The 13,765-nt window shown below is 43.1% G+C and overlaps 1 protein-coding gene across 1 annotated transcript in view; it reads right to left on the bottom strand.

Annotated features, from left to right (window-relative positions):
* npc1 (Niemann-Pick disease, type C1) overlaps positions 1 to 9,167 on the bottom strand; it is a 29,975-nt gene extending 20,808 nt beyond the window's left edge. Inside the window, exons 1-8 of the mRNA XM_079488726.1 lie at positions 9,014 to 9,167; positions 5,321 to 5,446; positions 5,070 to 5,176; positions 4,192 to 4,361; positions 2,528 to 2,695; positions 2,020 to 2,269; positions 1,429 to 1,511; positions 39 to 403 (exon numbers count right to left, since the gene is read on the bottom strand). Of these exons, the coding sequence (XP_079344852.1) occupies positions 39 to 403; positions 1,429 to 1,511; positions 2,020 to 2,269; positions 2,528 to 2,695; positions 4,192 to 4,361; positions 5,070 to 5,176; positions 5,321 to 5,446; positions 9,014 to 9,091 (1,347 nt within the window). The 5' untranslated portion in view covers positions 9,092 to 9,167. The remainder of the gene's footprint in view (positions 1 to 38; positions 404 to 1,428; positions 1,512 to 2,019; positions 2,270 to 2,527; positions 2,696 to 4,191; positions 4,362 to 5,069; positions 5,177 to 5,320; positions 5,447 to 9,013) is intronic.
* Positions 9,168 to 13,765: the final 4,598 nt, after the last annotated feature.

The following is a 13,765-nucleotide window of genomic DNA, read 5'->3' as shown; positions in this document are numbered from 1 at the left end:
GTTACTTTCCACCACTGCCCTCTCCGTGCACGGCTCACCTGGTGCAGGATATTCTTGTCCAAGATGGCGCCGAAGGGCACGTCGGCCCCCTGCTGGGGCTCAAAGGTGAAGGTGCTGTTGAGCGGCGTGGTGATGATGAGCTGCTCCGTCCGGAAGAAGGGCGCGAAGTGGCCGTCAAAGAAGTCCTTCTCTTGGCGCGCGCGGCTATCGGGGGCCGACCAGAGCTCCACGGGGTCCGTGGTGATGCGCATGTAGGCCAGGCCCGACGAGGCGGCCGCCACCAGCACCAGGGTCGACAGTATGACCACCAGGGGCTGCCGCACGCAGTAGGAGCCCCAGGCGGTGAAGAGGAGCCGCATGGCGTTCTCGAAGCGCTCGCCGAGTGTCTCGCAGCACGTCGCATCTACAACGGATAAGGGGGAGAAACACCAGGGATTACGTTCAGATCCGAAGTGAAAGGCCAACTGAAATCCTATCACATCGATTCCCTTTTAAAACTCATACATAGCTAAATAGTTCAGCACAGGCGAACATAGATTTGTTCTATTTTTTTAGAAAGAGAGTTGTAAGATTGTAAGACATTTTTATTTAATTTTTTTCCCAATGTTAAAAAGACGTTAAAGACGTCTTTGGCCTGGATGGCAATTTGTTAAAAGAAGACAAAAACGTATTTGGCCTAGAATGAGTTGGTCTGAACAGGCCAAGCTGCCTTGGTCCAACTATGTTGGGAGTGTTTTTGAACATGGGAAAACCTGGTGAAAACTAGGCAACGGAGTCCTTATTCCTTACCCACTGCCAATAGATGAGTATGCCTATGTCTTTGTTTAGTTCTCTGGTTTGTCACTTTTAGCCTCGGAAACCGACGTTTTTATTTCCAGGAAGAAGAAAAAAAGTCTGGGCTTGTGTCCACTGTCCACTTCAATTCAGCATACAGTAGCACTAACGTTTCTCTCTCTGCGGATCGTCAGCAGCCTTGTTAAATTGACGCACACACTCCTCTCTGTCGCTCTAATTAATTAGTCTCATGTCCTGCAGCTGGGTCTAGTTTCTCCCGGCGGATCCTGCCGGGAGCTGTCTATGCCATAGAAAGCATAGGTCAGTTCCAGTCTAGCCACGTTTGACCTAATCTCTCAAGAACAGATTCTGTGCTGCGCTACAAACAGCAGAGGGTGCTGTTTTTTCTTTTTTTGGCCGATGGGTTCCCAGATTGCGGTTGACCCAGCTCATCATGTGCCAACTTGTTATATCCAAGTCAAATAAAAGGATGTCTGTCAGGAGGCTTTGATGGCCCGATTGCCTGACAACAACTTGGTGTGTTCACTTCAGGCCCTTAAGGTTTGACGGCAAACGTTGCTTTGTGATTACTTGAGTTTATTTAGGTCCCCCCCCACCCCATTAGCTGATACTTCATCAAGTACATTACTGTACCTCGGTCAGGGTTGTCATTGTTCAGAGACAGTGGGTTGTTGCTGTCCAGTATGGGGCCATATTCAGACGTGATTGTCCTTTTCCTGTAGGCAAGAAAAATATAGAAATTGTTTTAACACAAACAGCTAAAGAAATACAAAACGTCAACATATATTGTCCAAGTTATTAGCTTCATTATTAGTTGTTGACAGGGATGCGCCGATCACAGGTTTTTTTGCTACCGATCCCAATCATTTGATTTTGAGTATCTGCCGATACCGATTATTCCCGATCCGATATTTTTATACGACACTTACAATAGTACAATATCCAAAATCACAGACAATATCCAGTCTAACATCATGATATGGATAAAATATTGATACAAGAGATGTCCCGAACACGATTTTTTTTTGCTCCCGATCCGATTCCGATCATTTGAAAATGACGTGATCGGCCCCGATTTCCAATCACATGAGCGGATGTAGTTGTTGAGCCTTGAAACGTACGCATGGCTTTGTGTGCGATATGGGTCCATCCATGCAAGACAAACCATGAATACATAAAACAGACTACATGAGAGAGACACACTGGTATGTGCTGGTTCTTTACCTGTAGCAGTAGGCTCCCAGCACAACGGTGACAAAGATGAGGAGGAAAGCCAGATAAGAGATCCACATGACCACATACATGGCATCGACGCCAAAGATGGTCCAGGGAGGAGGCAGAGGAGGGGGGACTGGCTTGGGCCCGCAGGCCTTGGCGCAGTCCTGACAGGAACATGGACCCGAGCCATCATCCAGGCCCTCTGTGCAGGCAAACGTCTCGTTGTTCATGGGAGTGAAGCCAGACACCGGGGCATCTGCAAGGACAAAACGGCACGAACGCGTCAAGGTGATGATTGCAACAGCAGAGCTGTCATTCTCAAAGACTACTTTCCATTGGTTCAATATTTTCGAAACAACACACAGACAGTAACACAGGGTGTTCAATAGCACTGATTTATTGAAGAAATAAAATCAATAACCTCAAAAATGGAGTTATGAGGTTTCCCTCCCGACAGCAACGATATAATATAGGACAACAACGTAATCTGCTGTAGCACTAAAAAGCGATTTACCAGAGAATTTGGGGATTATGGAGAAAGGACTCTGGCCGTTATTGATGTCAAACATGAACTGGATCCAGTTGGTGGCGTTGCAGTCCTTGGCCTCTTTACCACACAGCAGTGACAGGGCCTTCACGTTGGTAGAAGGATTCTCCACGTCCTTACAAGCATTGTACATGGCTGCAAGATAGGAAAGACATCAGACTTGACTTATCTTTGAACCATGGAACGTCAACAATGCCCCACCCCGGACAAACCCCCATTCCCGCTGCGGCTTTAGTTGTGCAACAACAAAGCACGACTGATAACACAGAAATCCAGAACTTATTTGAATGAATAAATAGTGATTTGAACCAATCCGTGTGGTAGAGTTGTTACAATATGTTTAATACACTATACTTTATTCATCTGCAGTGGTTGGAGGTGCTGTAACTGCTCATTGAGGAAAAAATAGACCCTGGACACCTATTAAAGTAGTATTTCCTGAAGCTCATGTGCAATATATCCTCTCTAGCAAAACTGGGTATCTTTTTGGTAAAACCAGAAAATGAAAATGTGAGATAAAGAACTAATGGAACTATTTTTTTTTTTTTTTTTAAACACCTCACCTCTGGATAAAATAACCCCCCCCCCCCCTGCATGGTAGGTGTATAAAAGCATGACTTGATAAGCAAGGGTAGAAGAGATTGGGAAATGAAGGGGAGGTCATGTGTGCAGTTCGAGTTCATTCAATATAAAGCAAGGCTCCATTTGCTAAATATAGGACAATAGCAACCATTAGTCACCCCAGGGTAGCACGAGGCAGCGCCTGAGTGGAAGTAAGGAAGTGATGTAGTTGTACTACTCAGCACGATTCATCTGACGTGCACAGATAAATGTGCAGAGTAGTCAAGTACAACTTGTTCCCTTGTGTCCTGACCATGTCATAGCAATAGCAACTTTCATTACTATTTGGCATTATTGCACTTAATCCCATGAACCCTAGGGTCCCAATTCTGTCACATGTTATGTCATAATAGACATTAACATTCGGCACTTGCAATGCAACGTGTATATCGTCTGTCGGGTCCAAAAATGTCATTTTCAGGATTCAAATGTACACGCTCAAAACACGTCGATTCGCACCGCATTTGGAGCTTGTAGATAAGAGGTTTCTGCCCGACAGCAACGATATGCATGTCGATCTGCAATTTTGGGGGAAGAGATTTGGTGTAGAGGGGAGTGGACCAAGTACAGTAGCCTGGCTAATAAGCCAGACTCAAATCACACTGTCGTGTGGTATTTGAGTCTGGAGATGTTGTGTATGGATCTTGTTTCCCGGGGGGCGGGTTCAAACATTTTCTCTTTGACGCAATTGGTCAGAGATACTGTCAGTCAAAGGTCTCAAGCATTGAACGTCACTGTACCAAAGCCCGCCCATATTGCATACCGTGTCCCAATTGGCCACACCAGTTCTCTGGTGTAGGAAATGGGCGTACAATTGAGCCTCTCCAGACCATAATCCGCCGGCAGGCAATTTTGTTTTGCCAACGGCTGATTCGGTCTGGTTTATTAGCCAGGCTACAAGTACAGACCCCCGGGAGAACCCTGTCAATGAAGTAGTAGTAGTTTAAGTAAAAAATAAAAGAATTAAAAAAATGACATTAAGTGACCAGACTGCCGCTGTATGAACTTACCATTAGCAAATGTCTGTCCGATGTAGTACTCCACCTCTGTCACGTCGACAGCGGACGTGTTAAGCGCAGGTTCTGGGCCAAACTGGGTGGCCTTCATGAACTCACTCTGGTGTGGGCTGCAGGTCAGCTCACAGAACAGGTTCATCAGGTTGAAGAAACAGGCAGGGCATCTGCACACAGTAGCAGAGGAAGATAATCAAACTGTGGAAATGACCTCTCCGGACTAGAAAAGATTTGAAAGAGTGACCATAAATCTAAAAAAAAATGAAGACAGCGAGCCAATCTACTTGCCAACTTGTGTACTAAAGCGAGGTTCGCGGAAATAATGTCAACATTTTTGACATATGTTTTGGTGCTTGCAAATCAAACCGTATGGGCAGATTGGGCACTTAACAGTACAGTGCAGTACTAAACGTTTTGAATGACAGCCAGCCTGTGTGTGTGTATAATTGTTTTATTTATTTCTATTTATTTATTTGATTTTTTTTTGTGGCTTTCGCCTTTTATTTGACTTTTTACCCCTTTTTCTCCCCCCAATTAATTCCTCCCCCACACACATTTCTGTGTTGTCACTGCTGCTGTAATCTTACCGACTCACCTGCCGCCCCAGCCCGTGGATTACATGCTGTGACTATTTTCAGCCTCCCCACCCAGCCCCCCTCCCCTAAACACGGACGGGCCAATTGTGTTCGTACATAGATGCTCGACAAAGCCTGATGGCACCACGGTGGATTCGAACTCGGTGGTGGTGGGCAGGCACTTTTCCACTGCGGCACCCGCGAGCGCCAAATAATTATTTTCAAGTGAATGTTTGTAGGACAGTGTGTGACCATGTGATGATGATCGCCTGGTGGTTAACATTACAGCCATAATCATACCGAGACAGGAACTGAAGAGGCAGCTGCAGGCTTCGTTTGAGCGTACCGAGCTGGGCCACGTCACAGCACAAGCTTTGGTTTCCATAGACATAGCCAGGACACAGCTCCTACATGAAATCCAAACACATCCTCAGTGAGCTTCATGAGTAGTAGCCAAATACAGTAGACGGTACAGTACCACTTGAATATGATGCAGAATGTTGGTTCCAGTGTTGACTGCGTGTGTGTGTGTGTGTGTGTGGGGTACTTACCGTGAGAAGTTCATTGCCTTCAGCAGGCAACGCTATGGGCGGACCAGTGTAATTGCAGTTGTACTTCTTCCCTGCAACAGGAGAGTCTCCACACTCACCGTACCACACACAGTGCTGGGCCTGAACCTGAGACAAAAGGCAACACATTACTGGACAATCATTTCTCTTGTGTGCTTTTTGGCTTAAATCCGATTTGGCCATCATGGCAGCTTCATGTTTAAACTCTGCAGAAAGTCCCCATTTCCAGTGTGAGTTCAACCAAGATGCTATATGGACAGAAACACGGAATACAATTATCTTAGTTAAGATATGGAGCATAACCCCAATTTGCATTTTACATAATTTACAATGTCTGCCCTGAAGAGAGCCCAAAATGCAGAACGCATTATCATAGCTGAACCACATGACACGGTTGTCTGTGCAAAGGATCAAACCATTCTAATCTGGGGTTTCAGGCTAACTATTGTGTTTCACCTTGAAGTTAAAGCTTGGTTTATACTCTGTGCCGTGCACATAAATTAGATTATCTACAAGCTCACCACGTGCAAGGCATTGTGAAGATAGTCTAATTTTGGTATTAAACAGTTTAAAGGTGGAAATGAAACATGACCAAAGTTAGTCATGGTTAGTCATGTTTCATTTCCTTTGTTTACAGAACCTGTAATTAAAAATCTTACTTCTGCAAAAGTGCAAATAACAACTGGCCCCATCATCTCTCGAGGCTCGACAGACCTGCTGTATCCAAATATTTGTGCTGAGCGCAGGCTGACTGCATCATGTGCTTAGTAGCTTCTATTGACTGAAGCTTCCTAAAAAAAGTGTGTGTGTGTGTGTGTGTGTGGGGGGGGGGGGGGGGGGGGGAAGAGGACTACTCTAAACACTATAATTTTGATTATTTATTTATTTATTTTTTATCTGTAGTGTATCATTTGTAGGGAGGGGGGGGGGGGGGGTGTTATCCTAACAAAAATAAAACATCTGAATGGGCTGAAGTTTGCGACTGCAAAATAAATCTTGCAGCTTGTCTGCAATCTGTCTAACCAGCTCTTCGGTTAGCTGACTATTCAGCTTTAGCCCTCTTGCACGTGTTCCCAGTCCTCTGAGAGGGGCAAAAAAAGAGGGGTGCGTTAGGGAACTTCACTTCGCTTGCACAATGTTTTATGACTTAGGCTACCGCCTCTGTCCTAGTCTGAGCTAAGTTCAAGGCCACCATTCAAATGCCACTATTTCCACAACCCCCTGTCCTAGTCCGAGCTAAGTTCAAGGCCACCATTCAAATGCCACTATTTCCACAATTAGTTTTTTCAGAGGCACTGAAGTGCAACAAACCATATTATGCACAGGTTGGGCGCTGACTACTTTGGACGTTTCACCAAACTGGAAGGACTGAATGTAATCTCAGAGCTGCCTAGACACATCCTAATGGAAAATAACCCTAGGTTAATTTGGACAGGCTGATAAAGAAAATAGAGGGGTACGGATCGTTCCCGATACAAAATGCCCTTGTGTATCAGTCGATACAGAGTACCAATCCCTGAGTGTTCCTTGAGAGTGTTCCAAATGGACCCTTTACAGCTCTGTAACTCAGTGTACAAATGGAAACAAATTAAATTTGTACACTCTCACTCAGAGTTATGGGTGTCTGACTGTCCTTGAAATGAAATAGTTTGAGAACCATGGGTCTAGGTAGTATTAAATCAAAATGCCATGAATAATTGTGGAGGTACAAGTTTGCAAACTAATAATGTATATAGTACAGTTATATAGTACCTCTTATTATTATAGTACAGTAAGAGTATAAAACGTGCAACTGAAACATTACAGTTGAATGTGGTATGGGAGTGGCATAGAGTGGCATACTCGCCGAGTCGCCGATACCAGCATTTTAGGCAGTATCATCAGCTTTTCTTTAAAAAAGTCTCTTAAGTGCTTCATGCCATGAGGTTAGGTCTCAATAAATCCAAGAGTGTGCTCTTGAAATAATCCTTTAATGTAAACTATCATGAGATAACCAAAGTCAATCTACAGTACAAACCCCATGTCTTCAGACCTATAAGCAGAGCTGTAGACTAGTATTATTGAACATTGATGATTGCAAGGGCTTATAGGCCTAGTATATAAAATTAAATCACTAAGCCACACTTTCATAATTAGTTTTTATTTTATTGGAGCCATTTTACAACTGGTTATAAAATTAAATAACCCCATTTGACCAGTGAAACAAACATGAATGTGGCCAGGTGCATTTCAGTGCATCTAGAAGCCGTTTTTAAGACCTCATTCTACCCTGTTGTGTTGTTGTTGATGTTTTTGACCCTTCAACAGTCTTAACAGTAACCGCATCACACGTTTGGCAACTTATCAACATATCCAATGTGCTGTTTCAGCTTTGTTTAGAACAGAATTTGCTCTGTAGCCTAACCTACATAATCACATAGTTATCTATTAATTACTAAAGGACAGCAAACTAAAAAAGCACAGGTGAAGTGAGGACAATGTTTAAGTACGTGACGGTGGATCACATTATCTAACCAAATCAAACTGAGTTTGTACTGGAGCAAACCTAGAAAAGGCTGTGATACATTACATACATTTTATTCCACATAATCTTCCCCCCTACATTAAGAGCTGCCCAATCCATTGAGATTGTTAAATCCCTTCTTAAAACTCACCGTTATCTGATTTTAAATGGTTACATATTCTTATTGTCTGTCTTCTGTGTCTGTGTACATATGTTCCTTCCTTGTTGTTGTTTTTTATGTAATTTGCCTTGTTTTATTTTCTCCTGTGAAGCACTTTGATCAATTTCGGTTGTGTGAAATGTGCTATATAAATAAAGGTTGATTTGATTTGATACATGAAATGTATGCAATATCACAGCCATTCTAGGGCTAGAGGGGTCACTAAACCCTCCCCTTTCTGGACCCTCGATCGGTTACCTTTTTTGTATTTTGGACGGGGCAAACCTATCCACTGTCTTTGTGTGCGTGATGTAATAACCACAAATAATGTGTCATCACAAATAGCAGCACAGTAGAATCATGTTAAATGTATCCATTTCTAACGCAAGAGATTATAATGAACTAGTAAACTCTCAGCATTACATGCCTCGGATGCCTGGATGTTACCGTTTATAGCTACCTATCTAGGTTGGGTTGTGTGTGTCAGAGGATTATTATGTCAGAGGATTATTGCCAGACCAGTGTGCAGAGTATCATTTTAGCTAACGTTCTCTTGTGTTAAAGACTGGATGCCTAGGCTGTCACTTCAAAGGGGGGGGGGGGGGGGGACAGTAACACATTCCACAGCGTTGTTGTCATCCCAACCAGCAGCATCGCATCTTGACGACAAGACACTGTGAACAATGTGTTCTCCCAGAGAGATACTGTACGTTGATCCATCTCAAGTTGTAGCCGGCGTGCTAAAACAGTTAATTCAGCTAGCTATAATAAAACCACAACATTATTTTCCATCTCCCTACAGTAACACAGGGAGGGGCCAGGCAGTTAATAATTATAGAGAACAGCAGCAGCAAAATTAACAGCCACAACAGCCCTCATTTACAAACTAGCATAAGTCGCGCGCACACACAAAAACACGCCAGGCTCACATGATAATAATAAGCAACAGCCAACAGGGCTGACTCAGTCATCTTTTATGTCGGTAGAAAGAGACGAACGTCAACAAACTTACCCACTGGTAATGTCCCACTGCCAAGAGAACGAAGAGGAGACACATAAAGGGATTGTTTTTCTCAGCTAACAGCCCCATACCTCCCACACTGAACACACAACAGCCAACTACTAACTGAGAGTGAACTGACCACCAAAAGCTCTGCTGCTGATCAACTTTCACGTTTCCTGTTATTGCTTTCTTCTTCTTCGTAGCTTTGTTATGGGCGGAGACAACCCCCCTCCCTCGATTGGTGCCGCCACCTGGTGCTGTGATGTGGAACATCCACAACAGTCCCCCAATCCCAGTTGTGTTGGAGAATGTTTTGCAATGCACCACTTAAACGTTGTTGGTTGACTAAAGTTCACCTTCTCAAACCATGCACTTTTTTAAGTCACTCAGTTCTATATTATTTGGGACATGTTCCATGTCCTATTATGTTATGTTTGGTAGTTGCTGTATAATGAAATGTATCCACAGAGTTGTTTGCTGTCCATTTTGATGATCAGATGTTTAAAGTTATTCAGGCTGTTAGCGTATTCAAATAATCAGTTTCACAGGTAAAAAATAAAAGCAAAAATTGTTATTTCACACACTAATTTATTTACAATATCTCCACAAATGTATAAACAGTATAACAGGCCACAGCTAAATAAATGCAAAAAAAATGTCAATTTCACTGCACAATCAATAAAAACAAACAATATAAAAGTATTTACAAAGATCAACATATTTATAAGTGTCCAGGGCATCAAACTTCACTTTAAAGGGATAGTTAAATTTTTGAACATAAGCTGTATGAAATACTTGCCATTCATATAGTGGTTGCAACTGTATTAATTGGTTGCCAGAGTCCCGTGGTGGGAGTTCTGCTCTGGTTTTGGTGAAATATGAAGTAGTTCCGGTCATTTTGTGGGGGGCACTGGGGCCACGCATTAAAAGTAAATTAATTCACAAAACTAGCGTCATTTGTTGACATATTTCTACCATATAGTGCAACTTTCGTTTATTTTTTACCCCTCTATGACACGGAACAATGTTTTTTTTGTGTCCATATCACTACGCCCAAAAAATAGTTCCATGTGATAGAGGGGTCAAAGTTGGACGAAAGTTTCGCTATTATTTTATAAATAGGTCAAAAATAGCCTACAAATTACGCTAGTTTTGTGGATTCATTTACTTTTAATGCATGGCTCCAGTGCCCCCCACAAAATGACCGGAACTACTTAATATTTCACGAAAACCAGAGCAGAACTCCCACCACAGGACTCAGGCAATCAATTAATACAGTTGCAACCACTATATGAATGGCAAGTGTTTCAAACAACTTAAGTTAAAAAATTGTGAACTATCCCTTTAAGGCCAAACCACACCAAAGGGTCGGGTCGGGACAAAACGTTTTTTAAGGTCAATTATTGCAATGAGTTGCAATAATGTGGTTGACCTTAAAAAACGTTGGGGGCACGGTGGCACAGTTGGTAGTGCTGTCGCCTCACAGCTAGAAGGTCCTGGGTTCGATTCCCACTCGGGATGCTGTGGGTGCTGGCGGCGTGCTTCCTCCTCCGCGTCATCAGTGCCCATACCCGAGGCGGGGTTGGCGAAAGGGCCTTTCTGTGTGGAGTTTGCATGTTCTCCCCGTGTCCCCTAGGGTAGGTACCCTCACAAAAAACATGCAGTAATCCTGGTCTCTAAACTGCCTCCCCCTGGCCAGCCGGGGCGCCTGATGGAGGGGAAAGGAACTGGTTGGAATAACGTGTTCCTTCCACGCGCTACGTCCAACCAGGGAAACTCCCCCCTGTCAGGTGTAAAGGAGCAACTTGGACACTCAGGCATGAAGGAAGCATGAGTTCAAGTCTGTTGCTCTCCCCATGTCCCCCATATATGGGGACTAGGTTGGCGGAGGGTGTGTAGAGCCCAGGATCACATTAGATAATTGACACAGGGGTGAAAAATGGGTTACAAAATTGTGGGATAAAAAATTATTAAAAAAAAATAAAAAACGTTTTGTCCGACCCTTTGGTGTGGTTTGGCCTTTAGTGGTAAATTCCTTCCACTGTCTGAATGTTCCAGTGATGGTCTCTGAGATTCAGCCCAGTATCGACCAGAGTGTCCTGTATAGTGTCCACTGCTGTACCAAACAGTAGCACATGTTCGGTCAGTGAGGCGTGCAGGACGCACATGGAACCCTAGCCCTGGTCCAGTGCGTCAGCCAGTCTCTTTCACTGACGCCCTGCCGGGCACGCCTCAACTGCTCTCTAGCAGTTTTCCAACTGCCAAGGGTGCGAGGGTTTAGAATTCACCGAAAATAAACAAAACGACATAGCTACTCACCAAAACAAAGCCTGCTAGACCTTGGTAAAAGTCTATTCTCAAAGCTGGGAAGTGTCTCAGTTCCACAGCTTCTCTCTAAAATGTATTTTTGTCATGAAATAAAATGCATCCCAAATGTAGTAGTAGAACAAATTACTGTCCGGTACTAAATTACTTTATTAAAATGGCACAAAGTGCATTTTAGAGAGAAGCTGAGGGACCTGAGACGCTTCCCAGCTTTGAGAATAGACTTTTACCAAGGTCTAGCAGGCTTTGTTTCGGTGAGTAGCTACGTCGTTTTGTTTATTTTCAGGGAATTCTAATTCTTTTTTTTCTAAGTGCTGGAGTTTGGAAGTACTCGTTGACTATCACTCAACAGCCCATGTGTACCACCTGTTTACATAATGCAGGAGGCAGCAGGAGGTTACTTTACTGATAACGAGTGCTTCCAAACTCTGACACTTAGAAAAATAATCATCTGCAAGGAATTTCTTGACAGGAAGTTGCTCATAACATGTCAACGGTGGATTTTTATGAAAAACACTTTGCAGATAGTAAGACGATAATTCAAGCTTTTCGTACAGCTGCAATGTTGGTGAGTTTGATGTTATTTAATACAATTAAATATGACTTTTCTGTTTTGATGAATGGGCTGTCTATGGGAAGTTGCACCTAGGTAGCACCTTGCTGGCAAGATGGCAGCCGTGTGCATATCAATGGAACCCATCCAGCCTCCTGCATTCACAAACACCCACTGCAGGTCTTCATCTGGTAGAATGTGACCTGGGTACTTGTTCCTGAGTTCAACGACCACTTTGGAGAAGACCTGGTTGCGATCCTGACCTGCGTACCGCCGGGCGAGTTCTGCGACGTCTTGTCCATTGAACAGATATGGCTTGTTGTCCAGCCAGTAGGAGTCTTTTAGGGTGGATGAACCCACCCTAAACAAGGCCTGGGTTCATGGGCATGGCCAGAGGCTGTCCATACACCTCTCTCAAAACGTCGTCCCACTAGTTCACCACAGTCTGCCTCGGCTTCCTCCTCGCCACCCTAACCCTAGGAGGAACGTGTGGCTCGAGAGAATCAGACTCAGAATCAGGTATGATTACGAGTCTGATTCTCTCGTGGGTCTCCCGTTCGAACTCCTGCACCTGTGTAGAAAAGAAAAAAGAAATGGATTTGAAATCTTATATTGTTGTTAAGAAGCTGTTATCATTTTATTTGTTTACATATACTTATATATCGTTGCTGTCGGGAGGAAACCACCTAACTCCATTTTAGATTTTTCTTATTTTCTTTCAGTGCTATTGAACACCCTTTACGTCTGTGTCGTTTTGAAAATATTTAACCAATTGAAAGTAGTAAAAAACCCTCCTCTCATTCAAGTAACAAACTCCCCTCTCATTCAAGTAATAGATAATATATAAAAGTCACAACACCAACTTTGATGAGGCAGTATTGCTTTGTTTTCAAAATATATATGTTTTTTTTTTAATTTCCTGAAATTTTTAATTTCCTGAAAAATGAACATTTTGGAGTTAGGTGGTTTCTTCCCGACAGCAGAGCCAGAGATATGCAATCATGCCAATGTAACTAACGTATTATTAATGAAACACTCGTACCTGAACTTGAGGGTTAAATGTGACTCTCTTCACAGGCTTCTTGGAGCTGGTGGTGCCATGGACTGTCTCCAGAGTGCCGTATCCCTCGTCGTTTACTGCAACCTGGCAGAAGAGAATAGTGTTAACCATCTTAATACTTATTTTAGATTAACTACAATATTTCATTTAATATAGAGCTGGTAGTAAAAACAAAATATATGGTTACAAAAAATATTTTTTTTTATCAAAGAGCTTGAGAGATGGGGAAACCCCAGTTACTGAACAAACACTCTGAGCGATGATTACTATCAGAATATAGAACTTTAAACTTTTTCATTAAAACAAAAAGCACTATCTTAGGCATAATAACAATAGCATGTCATTTGTGTGTAGCATGTCCATTTAACATTATAGTAAAACAAATGTATGAGGAAATGACATTCATGGTAATTTGCTCATATAATTCCTCATGAAACACTTACCTCCAGTGTGGGTCCTGCAGCTTGGAGTGGCAGGATGGCACCAATCATCTTCAGATCAACCTGGAAATTAAACAGAATATGAGAATATTGTTATTTATTTAGTTCTCCAAGATTAATCTGATTTAAGAACACACACACAGTGTCACACACACACACACACACACACACACACAGAGAGAGAGAAAGCAGCCGGCAGTTAATATCCTTTTCACATAGTTGCATTTACCTCTCCACGGACAGAGCAATGGACACGTTTCAACCTAACAGGTGTCCCTCTGAGTCTGACTCCCTCAGGAAGACCATGTTGGTTTTAATATAGCCTACATTAGGCCAAGCCAAGGACCACCATTTTATACTACAGTACAATCTCACTGTAAAGT

This window comes from Electrona antarctica (assembly GCF_951216825.1).
Source record: "Electrona antarctica genome assembly, chromosome: 19".
NCBI classification, from domain to species: Eukaryota; Metazoa; Chordata; class Actinopteri; order Myctophiformes; family Myctophidae; genus Electrona; species Electrona antarctica.
This window is presented reverse-complemented; position numbering and strand designations above follow the sequence as displayed.